This window comes from Schistocerca piceifrons, chromosome 3 (genome assembly GCF_021461385.2).
Source record: "Schistocerca piceifrons isolate TAMUIC-IGC-003096 chromosome 3, iqSchPice1.1, whole genome shotgun sequence".
Lineage (NCBI taxonomy): Eukaryota > Metazoa > Arthropoda > Insecta > Orthoptera > Acrididae > Schistocerca > Schistocerca piceifrons.
Window position 1 is genome coordinate 227,885,698 of NC_060140.1, and position 23,871 is coordinate 227,909,568.

General features: G+C 41.8%; 1 protein-coding gene across 3 annotated transcripts in view; it reads left to right on the top strand.

Annotated features, from left to right (window-relative positions):
- Window positions 1–23,871, top strand: part of LOC124787937 (disintegrin and metalloproteinase domain-containing protein 11) — a 1,045,780-nt gene that overhangs the window by 845,545 nt on the left and 176,364 nt on the right. For all 3 annotated transcript variants that reach the window (XM_047254929.1, XM_047254930.1, XM_047254931.1), the window contains exons 8-10: window positions 7,499–7,573; window positions 11,626–11,798; window positions 21,528–21,697. In XM_047254929.1, coding sequence (XP_047110885.1) covers window positions 7,499–7,573; window positions 11,626–11,798; window positions 21,528–21,697 — 418 coding nt within the window. The remainder of the gene's footprint in view (window positions 1–7,498; window positions 7,574–11,625; window positions 11,799–21,527; window positions 21,698–23,871) is intronic.

A 23,871-nucleotide genomic window follows, 5' to 3' on the forward strand; every position in this document is an offset into this window, starting at 1 on the left:
AGGTCACCGCAGAACCTCTAAATTTGTCAGCTGAGTTAGCCCACCTGTCACCTTTCGCCAGATTGATTATACTAAAAGACAAATCACACGCACATTTTGCTATCGGCCAATCTTGAATCAGGAGAGCGATGAAAACATCGGGGTGGCAACTAAGTCTACAGCCTTTTTGCCTTACGCAAGTAGCATATCCAACAGGGTTGTACGTTTTCCTCGAGACATTTAAGTCTCACCTTTATCTACGATAATGATGGAAGCCGAATAAATGAATTAAAATTTGTGCTACCGCCGGGACTGGAACCTGGGTCTGCTTGCTTACTAGGCACAAATGCTGACTATTACAGCACCACAATACTATGGGCAATATCGCTACACGGACTACCCAATGCATTCCCCAACACAAAACCTTAATTCATATCTTCAACTTATTTTCCCCCTGTAAATGTCGTGTGACTAGGGCCTCCCGTCGGGTAGACCGTTCGCCGGGTGCAAGGCTTTCTATTTGACGCCACTTCGGCGATTTTCGTGTCGATGGGGATGAAATGATGATGATTAGGGCAACACAGCACCCAGTCCCTGAGCGGAGAAAATCTCCGACCCAGCCGGGAATCGAACGCGGGCCCTTAGGATTGACATTCTGTCGCGCTGGCCACTCAGCTACCGGGGACGGACATTTTCCCCCTCAATCGACACTATTGCCAGGGCTCTCTGGCATTGGAATAGCACCCCAGCGTTGGATGTAATGTGGAAATCCTGTGCCTAAGGTGGTCGTATAGATCTTACGATTAAATATTCCTCAAGATCTTTGTCTACGATAATTATGGAAGCTGAATAAATGAATTAAAATTTGTACTACAGCTGGGACGTGTAATGGTGGTTTAATGGTCAGCATTCCTGCCTTGTAAGCAAGGAGACCCATCTTCAAGTCCTGGCTGTAGCACAAATTTTAATTCATTTATTCAGCTTCCATCATTATCCAACAGGATTGGTCGTTTCTGTGGAAAACGTGTGTGATACGTGTTTCCCGACCACCTTGTAACAATAGGACACTTTTAGGGTCTGTAAAGGATGATCTTGGTTTGCGTAAAGGGATGTCTACTGTATCCCTTGCAGCTGCGGCATGTCATACATTTATCTGACTATCCGGACCGTGGAGATCCGATGTACTGAGCAAAGCGTCGCACACACATGCAACAACCGAGCCAATCTGCTATTGCAAAACAGTGCGTTAGTACCGAGCGTCATATGGAATATAATATTAAGACTCTGGCGTGCACTTTCAACTATTGATACAGTATTAACAAGGAAGCAGTTGAGATTAAACTGGCCAGTGACTTTCTTGATAGACGCGGAGGTTTTTCTTACATTCCTCTAGGAATCTTGCTTTCCCTCTGGTCAAAGAGCAGAGAGACAGAGTTAATGCTACATCCTCACCCGTTGGTGATTAGTGTTCAGTTTTGATAACTTCCAACGTTGGTTATCTTTGTTTGGGTGACGACGCTGGTTGGTTAAAATGGTTCAAATGGCTATGAGCACTATGGGACTTAACATCTGAGGTCATTAGTCCCCTATAACTTAGAACTACTTAAACCTAACTAACCTAAGGACACCACACACATCCATGCCCGAGGCAGGATTCGGGCCTGCGACCGTAGCGGTCGCGCGGTTGGAGACTGACGCGCCTAGAGCCGCTCGGTCACTGCGGCAGGCGACACTGGTTGTTCGTGGTGTGTATGTGTGTTGTCTCTCTACATATGCGGTATTATGATTCTTGGTCGCCATTACTCGCCTACCGAGGGTTTGAATTTCTTTGCGCAACTTTCTCTCATCGCATTTGTATCTTGAAAATGACGAGGCATTGACCTGTCAGAATTTGGGCGGTCGTCGAAGACGTAATCTGGCTTCATCCTTGTAAGTTTTCTGAACACAGGTTACGTTTATTTTCACAACACATTTGTTAGACATTTTCATATAATTTTTGACCAGGTGTTTTTAAAACACTCAGTTTTATATACAGAAATAACCAGTAATTTTCTAAAGAAAATTTGAAACGCCAAGATCACAGTAAAACATTTATTGGAAAACTGGCTTCGCCAATACTATGTTGCCATCTTCGAATCTGCAATAGGGTAGGACTTACGCTTTATAACATTACATCACCTTTTTCAGCAGTAGTTAAGTGGGGTCACATCAGATGTATGTATATCATTGTCGTGAAATTCACTAGTAGTCGTCACGTCAAACATAAAAGCAATGCTATTTACAAACATGATACTAATGCTCCGGTTACGAGTGGTCACAGACATCAACAGCCGACAGCTGACAGTCCACACCCCGTTTCCTGATGACAGAAAAAATAATATTTACATTTCATGACAAATAGGTCTGTGTGCACTAGATGCTAGTCAGTATCCAGGTTTTTTTCAAGCTGATACTGATTTTGCTTTCGAAGTGTGTATAATGTCATAATTATGAACTTCATTAGCATTGTTGTTTCTCAGTTTTTATAAAAAATACAAACAGAAGAGAAAAATTTCAGGTTGAGGTCAATGTCCTTTTGAGATATTCGGCTGATATGATGGCGCTTATAAATTTGGTTTCAGCGTAGGAATGTAGCTGAAATCATAACATTTATAATGTAAGAGGCAAAAATGATTTCAAAACAGCAAATTTATCCGAATATTCGAAAGTCTGCGGAGAAATAAAAAACGGCAAAACGAGGCAGCGCTCACAGAATAATGCTTTTAACAGTCCTGTGCATGAGTGCCTGCTTTTTGTTAGTGATTATTCGGATTTCTCGTTAAATGTTCGCGCTGGTCAGGTAATCCCGTTTCGCGTGCGCCATGTCGTTATTACAATATCATTACCTGGCGCAGTGCGTTACTCTACTGTTTCGGCGCTGTGACGCAAGTTACTCCGCCGCGCAGTGACGCAGAATGCTGCAACGTTCTCGCTTTTCCACCGGGCGTTATCAGTAGCGGCACCTCAGTTACAGGACAGAAATCGATTTGCTTATTCGGCGAGGAGATAGTAAACGGTACAGATTTATGGCTCTGCAGGCACTTTTGAACGACGTTTAACTGTCCCGCTGCTTGTTTATCGTCAGTTAGAACTGCTTCAATTTATGACCAGAGTAACGGTCAGACCCTCCTGGCCATTAAAAGGACATTTGTCTCAAGTTTGGCGCCGATGCAGATTAACTGAATGGATACTGTTGCACTTCTCTCGCTATCTGCGCACGTGCGTTTATGCCACCGCCCGAATACATTTGAAGCTGCAGGCAATTTCCGAGAGAGCCGTTGTCGGTACTTCCACATTGTAAACCATTCTCAGCTCGCAAATCGAAAATGTATTAAATATAGACATAAATCAACGTCGAAAATAGTAAACCAACACTGGCCGTGACGCGTGAAAGAGTTGTAAGTGATGAGCACTTCATACAAACACAATTTATCGATATCGCGTTCCTTTTAGTACATATTCAGGACTACGCAATTAGATTTTAATGTGGTATTTTGCTTTCATATAATATGTGAAGGTTATAAGTAACACATTTTAATTTCATGAATTTTATGCACTGTGGTATTGAACCGTTAGCAGCGCAACATAGTCAGCATTACTCAAGACTGCTGTTAAATATTTCTCTCTTTTTACTTTTTAAAATAAATTTTTATGCGTTTCGTATATGCACGTACTTGAGAGAGAGGAGGATAAGCAACAGCAGAAAAAATGGAAAAATTATTTAATTATTCCTTCTGTGAATTGAGATCACAATCACTGAATTTAAACTTTTGCTGTATTATTTTAATGTTTTATGGCCACGAATAAGGTTAATGAATGAAATTCTTAGTAAAAATATTTCTGTCGTTACCTAAGTACAGGCCACAGCCTAGTGCGAAAACACTCATTAAGAAACTGAAAACTGACTTTAAATTATGTTACTCTTATTCATTAATATGCTGAAAATCAGAACAGATAATTTACTTTACGGGGAGCTGCACGCCTGTCTCACAATTTAAGAAAATTTTGACTTACCGCGTAATGGAGGCATATTGTTGCGCGCCAGCGATGTTATTTTTCGAAGCTGCAGTCTTGAGTAAAATCTGAAAATATTTAAATATTGAACATGGAGAGTGCTGTTTTTACATAAATAACCACAAAAGTATTGTTTAATACATATATTATTCTTATTTCTCACAGTGCAAACCTGTATACAACAAAGTAATAAGCGCCTACTTTCGGCTACATCCAGAGAAAAAATTATTTAATGTCCGGTCACATTCATAATTCCACGAAGAAGGCCTCAGAATTTATTACACAATGTACTATTCACTGAAATTACAGCCCTTCGTTTATTCTTTGCCTAGATAATGAAAATTCTTTTCCAGTTATTCTCACATAAACAGCGTTTATCGCATTTTCATCGAAACGCGTGTCAAAAATAATTATCAGACGTCACACGTAATGTTCGTCACTGTGATGCATTTAACATTTTACATTGTTTAATATGTCCATCCATATGGGGACGCCATATGCTATCCGTCACATAGCAGTGAAAAATCATTATTTACGAATAATAAGTCTCTCCCTCAGTGTGTACGTTGAAACGGAACACGTGACCCGTGTGTTCTTATTGATATTTTCACTAACTGGAAAGAGTGATCTCGAAATTAATTATAATTTATTATAACTCGCGTAAAAGGAGGGACTGTCGTGTTATTCTATAAACGTCGGACCTTTCTGTGGAATATAATTTCTCCACCTTCTCCGCAGGAAAATGTTACTCAGTAAAATGCCGCGACTACCCGTTAAGAAAGCCGCCTCTACTTTTTGCTTAGCGTAGGATACGAAAAACCTAACGCTGCGGCATTCTATGGAAGAAAATGATCACGCTCTTGTGTATGAATGGGTTCAACATTAAAGAATGCATGAAAACTTCACATAAATGCCTACAAACATGTTAGGAAAAAATAGTGTAAAGAAACAATCTTCTTGAACTAAAAATCAGTGAAAAGAACATAAAACAGGATCGGAGAAACAGCGCTAAGTAAGCTAGAATACCATTAATACGATCTGTAACCAATAACTGTCAGACTCAGTAAGCGTTCTGGTTGTTCAACAGTTTCGGTGAACCGCTTACATGGACAAACGATATTTAGGCGAACTTTGTTAGCACTGCAGAGCAAATAATCTCTGGCACAGAATTATCACAGATCACAGAAGTCGCAATGAAACAGAACTTGTAAATAATCCCATAAAAAGTGTGATTTACACTGAAGACCCAAAGAAACTGGTACATCTGCCTAAAATAGTGTAGGCCCCCGCGAGAACGCAAAAGTGCCGCAACACGACGTGATATGGACTCGACTAATGTCTGAAGTAGTACTGGAGGGAATTAACACCATGAGTCCTGCAGGGCTGTCCATAAATCCGTAAGAGCACGAAGAGGTGGAGATCTCTTCTGAACACCACGTTGCAAGGCATCCAAGATATGCTGAATAATGTTCATGTCTGAGGAGTTTGATGGCAGGAGGAAGTGTTTAAACTCAGAACAGCGTTCCTGGAGCTACTATGTAGCAATTCTGGAAATGTGGGGTGTCGCATTGTCCTGCTAGAATTGCCCAAGTCCGTCGGATTACACAATGGATATGAATGGATGCAGGTGATTTGAGAGGATTCTTAGATACGTGTCACCTGTCAAAGTCGTATCTAGACGTATCAGGGGTCCCATATCACTCCAACTGCACACACCCCACACTATTACTAAGCCTCCACCAGCTCGAATAGTCCCCTGCTGACATGCTGCGTCCTTGGATTCATGAGGTTGTCTCCATACCCGAACACGTCCATCCGTTCGACACAATTTGAAACGAGACTCTTCCGACCAGGCATCATGTTTCCACCCTTCAACAGTCCGATGTCGGTGTTGACGGGCCCAGGCGAGGTGTAAAGCTTTGTGTCGTGTAGTCACCAAGGAAACATGAGTGGGCTTCGGCTCCGAGAGCCCATATCAATGATATTTCTTTTAATGGTTCGCATGCTAACACTTGTTGATGGCCCAGCATTGAAATCTGCAGCAGGGTTTCACTTCTGTCACATTGAAAGATTCTCTTCAGTTGTCGTTGATCCTGTTCTGGCAGGATCTTTTTCCGGTCGCAGCGATGGCGGAGATTTGATGTTTTTCCGGATTCCTGATATTCACGGCACACTCGTGAAATGGTCGTACGGGAATATCCCCACTTCATCGCTATCTCGGTGATGCTGTGTTCCATCGCTCGTGCGCCGACTGTAACACCGCCTTCAAAAAATGGTTCAAATGGCTCTGAGCACTATGGGACTTAACATCTATGGTCATCAGTCCCCTAGAACTTCTTAAACCCAACTAACCTAAGGACAGCACACAACACCCAGCCATCACGAGGCAGAGAAAATCCCTGACCCCGCCGGGAATCGAACCCGGGAACCCGGGCGTGGGAAGCGAGAACGCTACCGCACGACCACGAGATGCGGGCTAACACCGCCTTCAAACTGACTTAAATCTTGATAAGCCGCCATTGGAGGAGCAGTAACCGATCCAGCCACTTTCTGTCTTATATAGGAGTAGCCGACCGCAGCGTCGTATTCTGCCTGTTTACGTATCTGTATATTTTAATATGCATGCCTGTTCCAGTTTCTTTGGCGGTTACTATCTGATGAAAAGTTTCGGGATACCCTAATGTGATGCATTGGCCACTAGATGGCACGAGAGGTTGACCCGCCTGTATAAAAGGAAGCGAGGAGTATTATGTTGTCAGTAGCGAAGCAGTAACAGCAAATGTGTTCCCCAGGAGTGCTCATTGACTTCGGGCGTGGACCAGTTAACCATAGGATGTCACCTGAGCAACAAATCAATCAGGGACGCTTCAACTACTCTAAATGACGAATGCGCAGTGGTATTGTCACTTTTTTTCTTTTTTTTTCTAAGTCTTTCACTAATGTAAATAATTTGAAAGCTGTGTTAACAACAGGTACGCTTTGTATCAACATTTGTATGACGTTGTAGCTCAGTGTATTTGAGCATAATTTTAAGTTTTGAAGTGGCTGAGCCGGTTAGCGCTTCCTGCTTACAAACAAATTTTTAAAAAAAGTTCAATCGGTATAGCAGTTGGCCGTGGAAAGCAAATGTTCCATATTCGATTCTTGGTCTGGTTCACAGTTTTAATCTTCCTGGAACTTTCAAAACAGAGCGCAAACCGCTACAAAGTGAAAATCCATTCTGAGGGGAATTATAATACAATTGTTTTGCCTTTCAAGATCATGACAAAGGTTATATTTTTCCAATTTCACATTGAGCAGCTACCAATATGAATTATTTTCCTGTGTGGATACAGAGGACCCATAGAGAGATGTGCAGTTCTCTGTATTTGTTAAAAATCCCACTTGCTTTTTCTTTTTTTCAAGGTACATGGTTTACACGATAACGTATAACATTTTATATGAGATTTGGCTTGTTCAATTGCAGTTCGAGAAGAGGAATGGCAGCATGCGCTCAGAAGTCGTCCACGACGCCATCCAAGTCGCCAACATTGCCGACCTGGTGAGTTAACCTCCTTCAGTTTCTGCCACTGCTTTGCACGCTGGGTGGTTCTTTAGTGGATACAGCAACGAGGGACAGATGCTGTTCGTAAACAGAGGACTCGGATATTAACGTATTCTGTGTGTAATACCAAACAGTAAAAATAATACATAACTTTGTTGCTGTAGTAGCGGCGTCAGCTGCTAACAGTAGATTTGAATGTAGGAATATATATAGATACAAAAGATTTGTAAATCTGTCACTCTTCAATGCAATGTCTATTCAGAAGATGTCGAGCCCAGGCCATGATGAAAGTCTATAATTGTTATTCAAATGGCAAACAGACAAAATGGGGTCATTGCATGAATGATCGAACTTCCCTCGGACGGTAACAAGGGTGATTCGTCACCCCAGCGATGGTTTGTTTCTTCTGTTAAGTTGGCAACAATGGTATTTTTTCTGGCAGGCTTGAGTATTCTTTCGTCATTGTTGTATAAATCAGTCACTGGTCCGTCGTGCTGCTGGTCAGTTGTGTTCAGCTGCTTGAGATCGAATAGTTCTTGGGGTTATAGGTCACACCTGTTACCACTTTCGTAGGTGAAATATATTTGCTAGATTTCATATGGAATCTGTAAATGGGAATGATCCAAGGTTTTAGGACTTTGTGAGAAGTAGAGAGGTAGGCAACGACGATTGCAGTGAAAATGACTTATTTTCAAGCGAGGATGATAATTTGGAAATACAATCTGAACATAGTTCTGAGTTTGAAGCTACGACGTCAGAAGATGGTGATGATGATGAGGAGGAGGAGGAGGAGGGGGAGGAATCATCAGCAAACACAGTCAAGGGTAAGGATGGATTGTTATGGACTAAAATGCCGCCTAAGAAAGGTAGAAACACTGTAAAAATTCGTAAAGCTGTTAGCTTTGCTCAAAACATTGACTTGGAGGTGGATGCCCTCGAAATATTATCAGATACAAGAATAGTTGATCAGATTGTAGCTCATACAAATGCGGAGATCCAAAGAAAAAAATGTACATATACTGACCAGAGGTTTCTTGGTGATACGGACAAGGAAAAAAAATGTGTTCTAATGGGATTGCTTTATATGAGGAAGCAGAAAAGATGCTCATCTCAACACTGAAGAAATGTGGTGTGGCTCATCTGTGTGCAAATGTATTATGTCTCAAATGAGGTTCAGATTTCTTCTAAATTGTCTGAGATTTGATGATAAGACCAAGAGAATGAAAGTCTACCAACATACTACTATATGAAAACTCTGTCCAGAACTATTCGTGGGACAGGTCGAAATATCACTTGTGACAATTGGTTCACATCTATACCTTTGGCAGACATGTTGCTGAAAGAGAATTTGACAACTGTCGGTACGTTGAGGAAAGATAAGGCGGATACCCCATCAAGTTTCCTATCCAACGGAAAGAAGAAAGTGCTTTCGTCGGAATTTGCTTTTCATCAGAAAAAAAATTGTCTCATTCACTCCTAAAAAGGGAAAATCTGTTGTTCTTTCGTCTACAATGCATAGTGGTCCTGATGTTGACCAGACAACAAATAAACATGAGATCATTGAATTTTATAATAGTACGAACGTGATGTGGATGTATTTGACAAAATGGTACATGCGTACTCTGTCTGGAAGAGTACACGACACTGGCCACTTCGGATGTTTTATGGAATACTGGACCAGGCAGCAATAAATGCTTTTATTCTATTCCTTGTAAAATGACAGCAAAAAGTGAAAAGAAAAGTTTTGCTAAAAAATCTTGGATTTAAACTAGCTTCACCACACATGAAACGGCGCCTACAGAAAAATTTGCCACGAGAGCTTTCGTAAAATATAGCTTCCCTCTTAGGAGCGAAGAGAACAAGACCAGGAAAAGACGCCCACAGAACTGCAGAAGCAAGCAAGATGTCATGTATGCCCTAGACATAAAGACAGAAAAGTGAAAGTAGCTTGTGTAAAATGTTGTAGGCCTGCATGCAATGGTCATAGAGAAGAAATTTGCATAACTTGTTTCTCTTAAAGAACAATTTCGTAATAAATGTTATCTAATTACTGTAAAGTATTTATATGTTAATAAAAATGTTAATGTCTTTAAACAGATCAATTTCCGTTCTGTAAGTTTTGTAAAGTTGTAATTTTATGCAAAATAAAACTTTGGGGTGAGGAGTCATCCCTGTTACCTTTGAAAGGTGTGTTATTCATGTTACTAAAGGAGGGTCTGCAACCGTAGAGAAATTAGTAAGAAAAACTTATTTATATCAAAAATTACCGACTGGAAATGTTAGACTAATGTGGTTAACATTACTTTACTCTATGTGAAAGTGTATTGTGTGTGTGTGTGTGTGTGTGTGTGTGTGTGTGTGTGTGTGTCCAAAATGTTTACACTTTTACAGATGTCCACATTACCTTCATTGTGACAATGCGCTTTAAAACTTACATTGTGTCACTGTTTACAAGATGCGAAAACAAAATGGAGAAACATTTGAATGTGTTCTAGGAGGAAATTTTGAATCTTGTTTTGGTCCTAGACTTTGAGCACATTCACCGGTTCACCATCTTGTTTTCCTATCTTGCAATCAGTGACAGTGCAAATTTTAAAGTGCAGTTTTGCGGTGAAGATAATGTGGACTCTGTAAAAGTAAGTGTAACCACATACACACACACACACACACAGTCTTCCACACACAATAAAATAATGTTAACCTCAACAGTCTAACATTGCCAGTCGTAAAATATACAGGGTGGTTATGATTAAACTTTCGCTTCTTGAGCCAGTATAGACGGAAAACTAATAACTGCATGGGTACCAAACTTCATACGAATGATGTGCACTGCAGGATTTGCGTTGTTAGTAGGGTTAGTTTCATGAATTGCCGATAGGCGCCGGCACTGGTACGGCGACATAAGGTTGAAACACAAGCATCTGTCTGCATTATACTTGCAGAAAGTCAACATGGGTCTGGCCATGGTGAGTAGGACTTCACTCATAAAGCTGTTTTATCAAAAAAACAGTAACAGTAACTTTTTCATAATGTGGAGCCACAGTCATAATATATTTCTTTAAAGTCAGTACCGCCATTGGACTGTCGTTTATTTACAGTGTTACATTTACACTTACACAATCATGATTTCTGCTTCAAAGTGCCATTATCGAGTGTTTTAAGAGACATAAATTGCCTAAGACAGTATGCCATCTCAGGCGTAGGCCGAAATCATGATTGTGTAAGTGTAAATGTAGCACTGTAAATAAACAACAGTCTAATGGAGGTAATGACTTTAAAGAAACAGCAATAGTGTTACTGCTCTTCGCGAGTATCGACGCTTTAAAGGAATGCGGAGAGGTCCTCTTTCCGCAAGAAGCTTGAAAAACATGATTCGGGGGTTCGAATTAACTGGCCATTTGGAAATTGCCGCTGGGATAGGTCGACAGCCAATTGCGCCACAAACTATTGAAGTTACTGTTGCCATAGCTGAGAATGCTCGAAGCAACGTGCGATCTTCAAATAGTGCACGAGATGTGTCGTCAACTGTACATCCCATGGTCCACCGTTGTTTCGGGCAGCAGTAAGAGCAATCTATATGGTGCTTTCAGGCCGTCGTGGATGCAGGTGGTCGTCACATTGAGCAATGTCTGTAACCTGAAACGTAAACATGGAACGCAGTTAACAAATATTACCATCTCATGTGGAAACTGAAATTTTTTTCTGTGAGTGGTTTGCTCGTTATTTCTCTTCCGCGTGTCCTTACAAATGTTTCCACAAAGTTTCATTGCCCTACAATCACCCGTTTGTCATTGGGGCCCTCTCAAGTAGCGAAAGATTAATTATAACTACGCTGTATGTACATGTTGATGAACCCCGATCCTGCACGTGATTTTAAGGTGCCACAAATGTTCGATGAGTCGTGTGCTCAGCTAAGCGATAATTCACGTCTCTTCATGTCTGTGATGAAGAAGTAATTTTCAGGTAATATACTGCTGTTTTATGTTTAAACTGTTGTTTTTTCTTCAAATCTGTGTGCATATCGGAGAGTGAACGTCCTTGTGTTTCAGTACTTTCGGACGCTGAACACGAGGGTGTCCGTCGTGTACATCGAAACCTGGCAGGGAACGAACCAAGCCCCTATCGACAAGGGCCAAGACATCAGCCGCGCTTTGCTCAACTTCAACGACTACACGTCCCGCAACATCTTCAAGGTCGACAAGGACACTACGCAGCTTCTCACGTAAGTCGCAAATTGGTCTTCGATTTTGCCTACAAAAAGTAACTTTTAGAGACGAGTAGCTTAAAATAAGTTATTGCTGGCTTACAGTAAGGAGGTTGTAGTGGAGTCATATCGTTCTTTACGTTAAGACACCATTGTCTCTACCGTCTCTACCCCATACATACTAACGGAAATAGAAAGTGTTAAGCCATGAAGTAGCAGCCAGATGTTTATCTCTTTATACAAGAGGTATTAAATTATTACACTTTCATTACAATAGTACTTGATTTCGATCATCACCATCAGTATGAGGTGCAGTTGCTTTTGAGTCTTCCGGGCTGTATGGTCGTGGTCGAAGAAACTTTTCGGTTCCTGCGGTTTCGTCAGAGCTGCGCTGGACATATACGGAGGTGGTCCTGACGACGCTGAGTCTTGATAGCTGACGAGACGGACGTCGGAAAGCTATGTAATTACTGTGTAAAGTAGGCGTGGCCGAATTTACAAGTGATCAGCAGAAAAAATCTTTTCCAGAAATGAAACTTAACTATCGATTGTCGCCCGCCAAGGATAAAAACATATCTATCGGTTCTACAAAGCCACTTGCCATATATAGAGGGGTCCAAAAAAATGTACCCACTATTTAAAAGTCCATAACTGACAATCTAATTGACGGAGTTGTCTCATCTTTGGTAGTGTAATAGTTTGTAGTTCCGGCAATCGCCACACAAGCGTTGTATTGCGTTGTTTTGTTTTGTCAGATGACAGTCGCCACATAGTCAGTGTTTTGTTCTTAGTTGCACTTAGATACTCAAGTAAACATGGCTGGCGCAAGGCTTACATTCGATGCAAGGAAGTCAGTTTTGAAGTGGTATTTTAAGTACTAAAACATTAATGAGGTTCAACGGCAATGGCGAAATGAGTATCAAAGGATTGCTACACGCAATGAACGAGGACGACTCAGATCGTAGAATGGAGTACTGCGAGTGGTTTACTAACATGGCGCGCAACGATGAAGAGTTTGCAGAGATGATTGTGTGGTCTGATGAGGCACAGTTAGTGGTACAGTAAATCGCCACAAATGCATCTACTGGGCCGCCGAAAATCCGAACGTCCATGTAGACAAAGCCGTGAATTTGCCAGGAGTAAATGTGTGGTTTGGGTTGTCCTCCCGGTGCTTGATTGGGCCATTCTTCTTTGACGGCACAGTTACCGGTGAGGTGTACCTTCACAAGCTTCAGACATCCATTTTACTTGCCATCCGAGACTTGTATGGAGACGGAAGAGTTTACTTTCAACAAGATGGTGCCCCAGCCCACTACCAAAATCGTGTTAGGGCGTATCTCGACGAAAAACTACCAGGAAGATGGATAGGCCATAGAGGTGCTGTGGAGTATCCACCACGTTCCCCAGACCTAACTCCTCTGGACTTTTATCTATGGTGAACAATAAAGGACATCGTTTATCGACAAAAGCCACGCACATTGGATGAGCTTCGAGAATCCATCGTACATTCATGTGCAAATATCCAACTGAACACGTTGCAGTCAGTAGTTCGTGCTGCAGTTCGGCGGCATCGTTTGTGTGTGGATGTTAATGGTGACCATTTCGAACACCTACAATGATATCTTTAAACTGGACTTTAAGCTACACTTTCACCAAAAATGAGACAACTCCTGCAATTAGTTTGCAAGTTATGGACTTTTAAACAGTGGATACATTTTTTTTTTTTACCCCTCTGTATAATTCAGTTTCATGGCTTCTTCTTTTCTGTAAAATTATCACTATGCTTATATGTTCCGACGGCTTTTTATATAGTCGTGGATAATAGCTTGTCATAACAGATAATGTTTTGGCTTCGGAAAATTCGAACAGCCAGCTCTAGAAAATGCAAATAAGGAACCATGTCGATGGTATCGGTTTGTCGATGAAACGTTCGTGGTTTGATCTCATGGTAAAAAAGCTTTAGAAGAATTCTTTTGTTATTTGAATGGTATAAAACCAAATATGCAGTTTACCATGGGGACGGAGAAAATAACGCAATAATCTTCCTGGATATTTTGGTTATCAGACAGGCTGACGGAAGGTTGAAACATAACATAAAGTCACACATGCGAACAGATATTTGCATAAAAACTCCAACCATCACCCCAACAAAAGAGAGGTGCCATTAAAAGTCTTGATGACACAGATAAAACAATTTGCACCCTGGAACATCTCGATGCCGAATTAAAATACCTGAAGCAGGTTTTCGAAAAGAATGGCTATTCAGACAAAGGAATGAATAGGGTTCTGCGACCGAATAACATTGGGAAAAAGGACAACGATAAAACACAACGATGGAAGAACACTGTTTCTCTCCCTTGTATCAAAAAACTAGCTGATCAAGTCGGCATGATTTTGCAGAATCGTGACATCAGACCGGTATTTGGGCCAACTAAGCAAGTATGTCAAGCACTCCGATCTACAGGGTGTTACCAAAAGGTACGGCCAAACTTTCAGGGAACATTCCTCACACACAGAAAGAAAATATGTTATGTGGACATGTGTCCGGAAACGCTTACTTTCCATGTTAGAGCTCATTTTATTACTTCTCTTCAAATCACATTAATCATGGAATGGAAACACACAGCAACAGAACGTACCAGCGTGACTTCAAACACTTTGTAACAGGAAATGTTCAAAATGTCCTCTGTTAGCGAGGATACATGCATACACCCTCCGTCGCATGAAATCCCTGATGCGCTGATGCAGCCCTGGAGAATGGCGTATTGTATCACAGCCGTCCACAATACGAGCACGAAGAGTCTCTACATTTGGTACCGGGGTTGCGTAGACAAGAGCTTTCAAATGCCCCCATAAATGAAAGTCAAGAGGGTTGAGGTCAGGAGAGCATGGAGGCCATAGAATTGGTCCGCCTCTACCAATCCATCGGTCACCGAATCTGTTGTTGAGAAGCTTACGAACACTTCGACTGAAATGTGCAGGAGCTCCATCGTGCATGAACCACATGTTGTGTCGTACTTGTAAAGGCACATGTTCTAGCAGCACAGGTAGAGTATCCCATATGAAATCATGATGATGTGCTCCATTGAAGAACATGGGGCCCAATCAAGACATCACCAACAATGCCTGCCCAAACGTTCACAGAAAATCTGTCTTGATGACGTGATTGCACAATTGCGTGCGGATTCTCGTCAGCCCACACATGTTGATTGTGAAAATTTACAATTTGATCACGTTGGAATGAAGCCTCATCCGTAAAGAGAACATTTGCACTGAAATGAGGATTGACACATTGTTGGATGAACCATTCGCAGAAGTGTACCCGTGGAGGCCAATCAGCTGCTGATAGTGCCTGCACACGCTGTACATGGTACGGAAACAACTGGTTCTCCCGTAGCACTCTCCATAAAGTGACGTGGTCAACGTTACCTTGTACAGCAGCAACTTCTCTGACGCTGACATTAGGGTTACCGTCAACTGCACGAAGAATTGCCTCGTCCATTGCAGGTGTCCTCGTCGTTCTGGGTCTTCCGCAGTCGCGAATCATAGGCTGGAATGTTCCGTGCTCCCTAAGACGCCGATCAATTGCTTCGAACGTCTTCCTGTCGGGACACCTTCGTTCTGGAAATCTGTCTCAATACAAACGTACCGCACCACGGCTATTGCCCCGTGCTAATCCATACATCAAATGGGCATCTGCCAACTCCGCATTTGTAAACATTGCACTGACTGCAAAACCACGTTCGTGATGAACACTAACCTGTTGATGCTACGTACTGATGTGCTTGATGCTAGTACTGTAGAGCAATGAGTCGCATGTCAACATAAGCACCGAAGTCAACATTACCTTCCTTCAATTGGGCCAACTGGCGGTGAATCGAGGAAGTACAGTACCATATTGACGAAACTAAAATGAGCTCTAACATGGAAATTAAGCGTTTCCGGACACATGTCCACATAACATCTTTTCTTTATTTGTGTGTGAGAAATGTTTCCTGAAAGTTTGGCCGGACCTTTTTGTAACACCCTGTATAAAGGACAAACGCCCTTCTCTGTCAGCAAGTGGAATATATGAGACTCCGTGTAGTTGTGGAAAGGTCTACATTTTAACTACCAAGAGAAGCGTTAATACAAGACTGAAAGAACATAAAAATTATATCTGTGATGACAGACTATTATCCACGACCATATATAGAAGCCATCGAAATATATATGCATAGTGACGATTTTAACAAAAAAGATGAAGCCATGAAACTCAATTATATACAAACCTTGGCTCTCCAGAACCGATAGATAAGTTTTTATCCTTGGTAGCGAGAATCGATAGTTAAGCTTTATCTCCAACCAAGACTGTATTTGCTGATCCCGTCAAAACCGATGGCGTCCACTTTACACAGTATTTTTCAATAGATCTCCACGCCATGTTTCCAGGGAAAATGAAAAATGCATGGCATTATTTGCTGCGAGACACCGTCTGGGGGTGTCCAGCCGCACTTGGCCATTCGGTGACTTGTGCGTCTTTGTGATGAAAATGAGATTAAATAATTAGGGCAACACGAATACTCTCTCTCTTCTCTCTTCTCAGCGATCACGGCCCCTGTAGACCAAGTGCTGCATCAACGCTCTGCTTCCACCGCCCTTTGTCTCTCGCAGCCTCTCTCCAAAAAATGGTTCAAATGGCTCTAAGCACTATGGGACTTAACTTCTGAGGTCATCAGTCCTCTAGAACTTAGAACTACTTAAACCTAACTAACCTAAGGACATCACACACATCCATGCCCGAGGCTGGATTCGAACCTGCGACCGGCTTCTCTCCGCCCTGCGGAAATTGCTAATACTGTGATGTCCTTCTCTATGTCATCTTTCCACCTTGTACGAGGTCGGCCCAATGGTCTTGTTGCCTGGAGAGAATCTTCAAATGCTTTCTTGGTGATTCTTTTGTTTTCCATTCTGGCCACATGTCCAGCCTATTGCAGTCTCCTACTTTTTAATTTCTGGATGATAGTGGGTTGCTTCATTAACAGATAAATTTCATTTTTCTTTCGAATTCTCCATACGCCATTCTCTAACACAGGTCCCCAGATTTTTCTCATTACTTTTCTTTCGATACATTCAGTTTTTCTCTTTCATTCTTTGTAAGCGTCCAGCTTTCTGAACCGTACAGTACTATGGGGCAGATGATAGTGTTGTATATCTTCATCTTTGTGGTGATTGACAAAGCTTTACTTTTGAGTGGGTTGCTTAGTGAGTACAGACATCTTGACCCTGAGGCTATTCTTTCATTTATATCCACACGAATAATCAGCACCCAAAAATCTCATCCCGACTGGGAATCAAACCCAAGATCTAGAGGCAGCAACGCTGAATTCCAGACTACGTTTTGTGTACATGATCTCAGGAGTTCGAGAAGTATGTGTCTGGATAAGCGCTGTCTCCTGTGATCTTTCACGATTTCGTCTATGGAAACGTTGGTATCAATCTTGCTGTAACAAACAGAAGCAACATTCGTTGATACACACAGCAATATGTCACTCGCAGTCTTAGATAACCCCAGATCTACACCATAAAAGTCTCTGTTGTCCGTGGTGTGGTGGAAGTGGTAAGCAAGGCATGGCAAATGGAGATCTAACAAGGCATCTCGATATCTAACAAGGCTCGCCAGCTCGAGATCTCATGGCAACTTAAAGTAATTAGTTACTGACTTTTACATTGCCTGTATCCTCTATCTGCAGTTTAGCTGCTGTCATCCGTCTGTTCGTTACAGTCGCTCGTACTGTTATTACCTGATGGTACAACCGTCCAATCATAAGTGTGGATTCTCTGATTGTTCTGGGAGATGATTTGTCGGAACTACAACATAGGAAAAATTAGTTGACTTTTTACAAAAATGATAAAAAAATTTACTTATCTTTATACAGTCCATCGCCACAATTATGTACGAATATTTACAGCGGTCTTTGAATATTAAAGCATCGCTTGACACACACATTTACTAAACTCTTCTTTGAAGTATAAAGCTTAGAGTTCCATCTAAGATAAGTAACACATGAGTCCTGACTAGACGATGTTGTCTTCTTGATCGGAGGTCACGAACTGGGCAGAGCCTTCCTCTACTCTGCTACGGTCGCAGGTTCGAGTCCTGCCTCGGGCATGGATGCGTGTGATGTCCTTAGGTTGGTTAGGTTTAAGTAGTTCTAAGTTCTGGGGGACTGATGACCTGAGAAGTTAAGTCCCATAGTGCTCAGAGCCATTTGAACCATTTTTCCTCTGCTCGGCTGTATATGTGTGGGCGCGCTGTGGAGTTGGGAGCCAGTGCCTCCCATTTGTTGGTGTGGACCGCAGCGAGAATCGCAAACTTCTGTGGTAACGATGCGAGTTTCCGATTTTTGAATGACACCGTTATCATTAGACAGTATCACACAAACAATCTTACTATCTTCTGATGGTGTAGTCCTCCTTCCAGGGTCGCAGCCTATTCGTCTTACTATACAATTATATTGAGTCTGTCTCGTAACCATTCTTCGTGCACCTATTGCACTTATGCGTCCTTGTGATGAAGATGAGATGAAGTAAATAGGACCAAACGGATAGCCAGAACCCTAAAATCTCACACCCAACTGGGAAACGAACCCGGGACTTCGTGATCTAGAGGCAGCAACACCCAACCTCCAGACAACAATTTGCACACATGATTCCAGGAGTTGAATCTGTCGGTGCAATTTGTTTGTATGATGGTTCCATGTCCCTTATGGCAGTGATTAGGTCTTTCTCAAGGTCCGGGAGATAGCGATAGGCTGCAAATCCTCTGCTCCTTCTGTGTTGCGATCTCTACCTGAAAAGCTCGAATAAACACACGGTAGCAAAGGGGGTCCAATCTCAGGGGCGAGGGAAAGGAAAACATACGGCGTTATCAAGTATTTTTATTTCAAGAAAATGATTTAAACATCGGTATTACGCAAGTTTTAACAGGGTCTGAACTGGAACTCTTTATGGCTACTTACTAATCGCCATTCAGCTTCCAAAATATTAAAATGCCCCGGTCTAGCCCCTCCCCATCCCTCCCACTGCAAACTATCATATAGGCACCCTTCAATAATATACTCAGACCATTCTCTGTCTGTAGGTATGGCATTTTTCATGATTGAAAATACTAAGAATAAGGAAGACAATTTAATCAACACACAACACAGATATGGAAATATAGGAAACGAAATTTGGGTATGGCTGGGAGTCACTTTCTGGAGAGTTTGACCGCCCGTTGCAAGTCTTTTTATTTCACACCACTTCAGTGACTTGTGCGTCACACGCACGCACACACACACACACACACACACACACACACACACACACACACACACACATAGTCCCGAGTGGGGCCAAATCACCGATCATACCGGGAACCGAACCAGGGCCCCCACTAACTGCAAAAGCACGACCTGACGATGAAATACTGGCAGTTTGCTATCATATGGTCAAGGTGTTCATGGTTTAACACTTTCGTTTTCCGTCAGTGTATTGTGGTCTTTTGGATTAGGCGACTTACTAACCGCCTGAACTGGCAGCACGCTAACAATGAAGCTGCTAATGCTTTTCGCAAGGACTGTGTCACACAAGACTTTAACCCTACAACACGCATCTGCTCCAAACGGAAGTGACATAAGAGGCACCTTACTTCTTGTATGCACAAAGTCTGCTCTCTCCTCCTCTTCTCAGAGAGCTAAATATTTGTGACAACGAAGAATATAAGTATCACTGCTGCTCGTTTCAATTGCAGCAATTTAAACTGTCCTCTTAGGCTCGGCCTAACGACATCCTTGGAAATCGCGACATATTCGGAAAAAGCGGCCAAATATTTATGATAAGTAACAATAAAAATTTCCCTCTTGGTCCCAGAATCTGCTACAAACGCGCACGACTTCATCATTTCAAAATATTCAACACGACTGACAACACAGATTGCCTTAAGTCGTCAGTTTGGAGGTTCCCCAAAATGCTGCAGTCCTACTGGCTCTCGCTGCTTCGAAATACTATGGCTATGAATTCCTGTTTCTTCCGTCAGTTCTGCTTGGAGCAGATGCTTGTTGTAGGTTTGACACCTTCACTTCGTTACTCGTGTTGCAAACGCCCACAGCGCCGGATCTCTGACGACTGACATCTCATCGCGCGACGAGAACATTATCCATACTACATTATTGAATGAGAAAAAGTACACAAAATATATCAACTTACTGATTTGTCTCTTTGCATGTTTTGCAATGATTCGTAGTGTAAATGTGATGAACCCAGTTGCTTCATGAGCTCAAGAAGGAGTTTTTTCCGCTTTAAATTATCATAAACATGGATATCTTATGTTCTCGAAGTTTCTCCTACATTTTTAGCTACATAAGGCAATTTTTATTTTGACTTTATCTCGGTAAATTTTATGTATATTACTCTATCCCTACCAAATGGCCACTTTGCCCGATATAAAATTTAAACTGAATTTGTATACTAAATGAAAGTGTATTTTCAAAATAAAAACATTATTACCATCGTAGAAAAAGAAAGTTTCACACTGAGTTTATTTACAAATGTCACAAATACAGTCTTCGTCTTCTTCACACCCGGTGCAAGCCTCATGTGCACATCGTAAACAGCCCGAACACCTTATCCGTCCTTCATTTTCCCCTGACTTGGAATATAAGTCCCCACAGATAAAGCTATCAGTATCGCTCAAGTCACTGTCCAAATCATTAAACAAAGCACACTTCACTCATTTTGATTTCGTTTTCTGCTTTCCTTTAACTTTTTCTTTGCTTCCTTTGTACCTCTTCGTACTCTGTTTTTCTTTTTTTCTGTTCCAGCTTTATTTTCTTAAGTCTTTCCTTTTCTTCTTCTTCTGATTTTGTTGCTACTAGTTCCATCTTGAAAGGGCTTGAGGTCAAAACTGCAGCTGTTCCTTATTTTCGTTTATTTTCTCGTTTGATAATATTTGCTTTAGGGATTGGAACAATATCCTGTGGGCTTACAGCCAAAGTATAGAGTCTATTGGTCTTGGAGATGCTCAGTAAATAACATGATGTAATGCAGTGAGGCAGTGGCCTGGGTTAGCTGTTTGAAACCCTCAATAGTTTTGTAAACAATATACAACACTATCATTTTTCAATGAAAATATATTTTACTTTATGTCGGGCAAAGTGGTCACAGTCGGGCATAGTGGTCACAGACGTGGCTGCTTTGCCCTCTTCGCCATCATTACATATATGCCACACTACCAGCTAAACGAATCGAGCAATGCGTTACACAGACACATCATTTTGTAGCCTAAATACAACTCTTTTCAAATGTTACTGTCAGTTGCCTGTATTATGAATGAAAGTTTGGTTATAATAGTTAATTGAATACACTTATCTTAGATCAGGGCTTTGAGAAACACGAAAATATTCAATAATTTTTAAACAAGTGATCAGAACAGCTTCCACCTTCAAGACGTCTGAGATGGCGTACCAATGGAATAGATGACACGTCCGCCGCAGTGTAGCAGCACCATACAGTACAGTAACAACCAGTGGCCACTATGCCCATCCTTCCCCTGCATGTATCATTGGTGTGTAAGCTATAGGTGTGCAGAACTGAATGTATTGTTTCTTTCTGAATAGATAACCGCCTTTGGTTGTTGAGCACTCTGGGAGAAGAACATTCCATAAAGGATGTCAGAAGTGTGCCTTAATCCCCTAGTACTGCAGTGTTGAAATGAATGTGTTGCAGGGGCGAGACGTTCCAGGGCGGTGAGTCTGGCATGGCGGTGCCGGACACGGTTTGCACGGCCAAGTCCGTGGGAATCAGCGTCGATGTGAACACTTACGAGCCGCACCTTCTGGCCGGCACCATGGCCCATATGATTGGCCACAACATCGGCATGGGCCACGATGATGGCCGTGAGTATCCTTCCACAATCCATTATATAGCGCCTATTGACCTGACGACATTCCAGAAAATGCATATGCCAATGGCTGACATTACTCTAAAATATAATATAAAACTGACAAGAACTGACACACAAAAGTGTCAGTATCCATATAAAGTTTGCGTATATTATGTTGCGCTTTCAGGTTCTTAGAACATCGTACTAGCTAGTCTTAATGTAAACATACACCCGTTCAGAACGCTTAGCGATTTCTCTTCTGACACAGTGCACCTACGCCATATGGTTTTATACACCAGATATAAAGCGAGTTTTGTATTTTGTTGTTCGGCTGGTACGATACAGTATAATCATCCAGCTCCCTGCGGCAGATGGGGCAGCGCAACTGCAGGTTAAATGCGCCTGTGTAAGACGATGTGCAAGCTGTGGGCTGCAGCAAAATAACTCCCGTTCTTTTAAAAAGCTCTTGACGAATTTTTAGCATATACTGACTAAGCAAAATAAAAAAAATCTAAAGATCTGCCTACAAAAGTTAAGACTGTCTACTATACAGAGTTGTGGCGTTTTCTTAGATACATTTTATGACGCTGATACTCAAGTAGTTTTCGACAAAGGCCGTAGAAAGTTGCTAATCTGTAGTTGAATCGGCGTAAGATGCCCGAGAGCTGCTAGCGCTGTTGCCAGTCTTCAACTGCGAAGTGCAAACAGCAGCAGGTGAAGCAGTAGAGCTCTATAGACCTGCGACACTGTGACTACACTGAGGCGTTGTGTGATTGACTGAAGTATGCGCGCCCTAGAGATGGGTCGAACTCGTTCATTCCCGTGAACTACTTCATTCATTTCACTCTTTGCCGTGAAGCGTTCAAATGAAGTAGTTCATTCATGAAGTACGGAAGCCTGGCGAAGTTGCCCAATTCGCCGCTCAGCGGCTACGCTCGCTTCGCCTCGCTGGTACAATAAAGCTTCGTAATACTTCATAATTTTACCAACAGATGGCCGAACTATGCAGTAACGCGCACGCAACGTTTTGCGTTTTACAGTGTCTTGACGTGAGTTAACTTAAATAGAGCATGGTCGATGGGGACGAAGGAAAGATAAACAGAGAAGCATGTCACATATAAAGAAGGTATTACGTTTAATCTTGCTCGACATTTTCTCATGAAGCGCCAAAAAAAGTCTTCATCAGCCAAGTGAAACCTTATTTGTTTTATTCATGGACTGAAAACTAGGGCTGCCAACGAAATGCAGTCCAATTTTATGTTCCTTTTAAAATTTAATCCAAAATGGAATGAGTATGTTTACCACTGTCACAAAGTCTATATACCTACGTTACGTAATTATTCAGAAGTTTTCCTGTATATTTTATTTTTGTTGAGAATAATAACCCTCTAAATTCAAAACGTATACTGTCACCTGTAGTCATTGGTACGATTTCAGGTAAAATCCCTCATTATTTTATTCGGAAAGCAGTTTTTGTTTCTGTTCACGCTTATACAATGGCGAGCAACTCACGATCGCCTAAAAGTAGTGAAATTTGGGGTTTCTTCGCCGGTTTAGGTGATGGGAAAGCAAAGTGCAACTGTTGCTCTAAGTGTATTTCACCGCGCGATTCGTCGACAGGCAGTAGAGGGAGGACTGAAGTGAAGGGAGAATGAGTGACGTAGCGTCGATGTAGTGGAAGAGAGTGAGTGAACTAGACAAAAGTGTGGAGTGTGCTATCTGTGAAGTTTGAAGTGCCAGTTCATTGAAATTGAGTGGTTAGTTCACACTTCACTGGAGTGAAGCGTTCATTTGAACGACTCATTCACGAGCTCCTCATCACTAGCGCGCCCACTCTACTACAAGTTTACTGTTCTCACAGCATTAAGCAAAATTAATGACAAAATGATATTTTCACAGCTCCATACCGTTGAATCGGTAAAACTCGGACCACGACACAGCGCTTCATCATTTGTCGCCAAAGTTGAAAATCAACAATGTTGTAGCAATAAGATTGAACCTCGTGTTCCATTTATTGTTCTGAGTTTTGGTTGTTATATCCGAAAATATTTATTTTATAATTAATTTGTTTGTTTTAGAGGTGTATACTATTGCTTAATATTCGTCCACCTGTAAGGTCAGTTCAGTTCTGACTGCACTTGGATTCGGCAGAACTGCAGTTCGAACGTGGTGTAGGTTCACGTACAC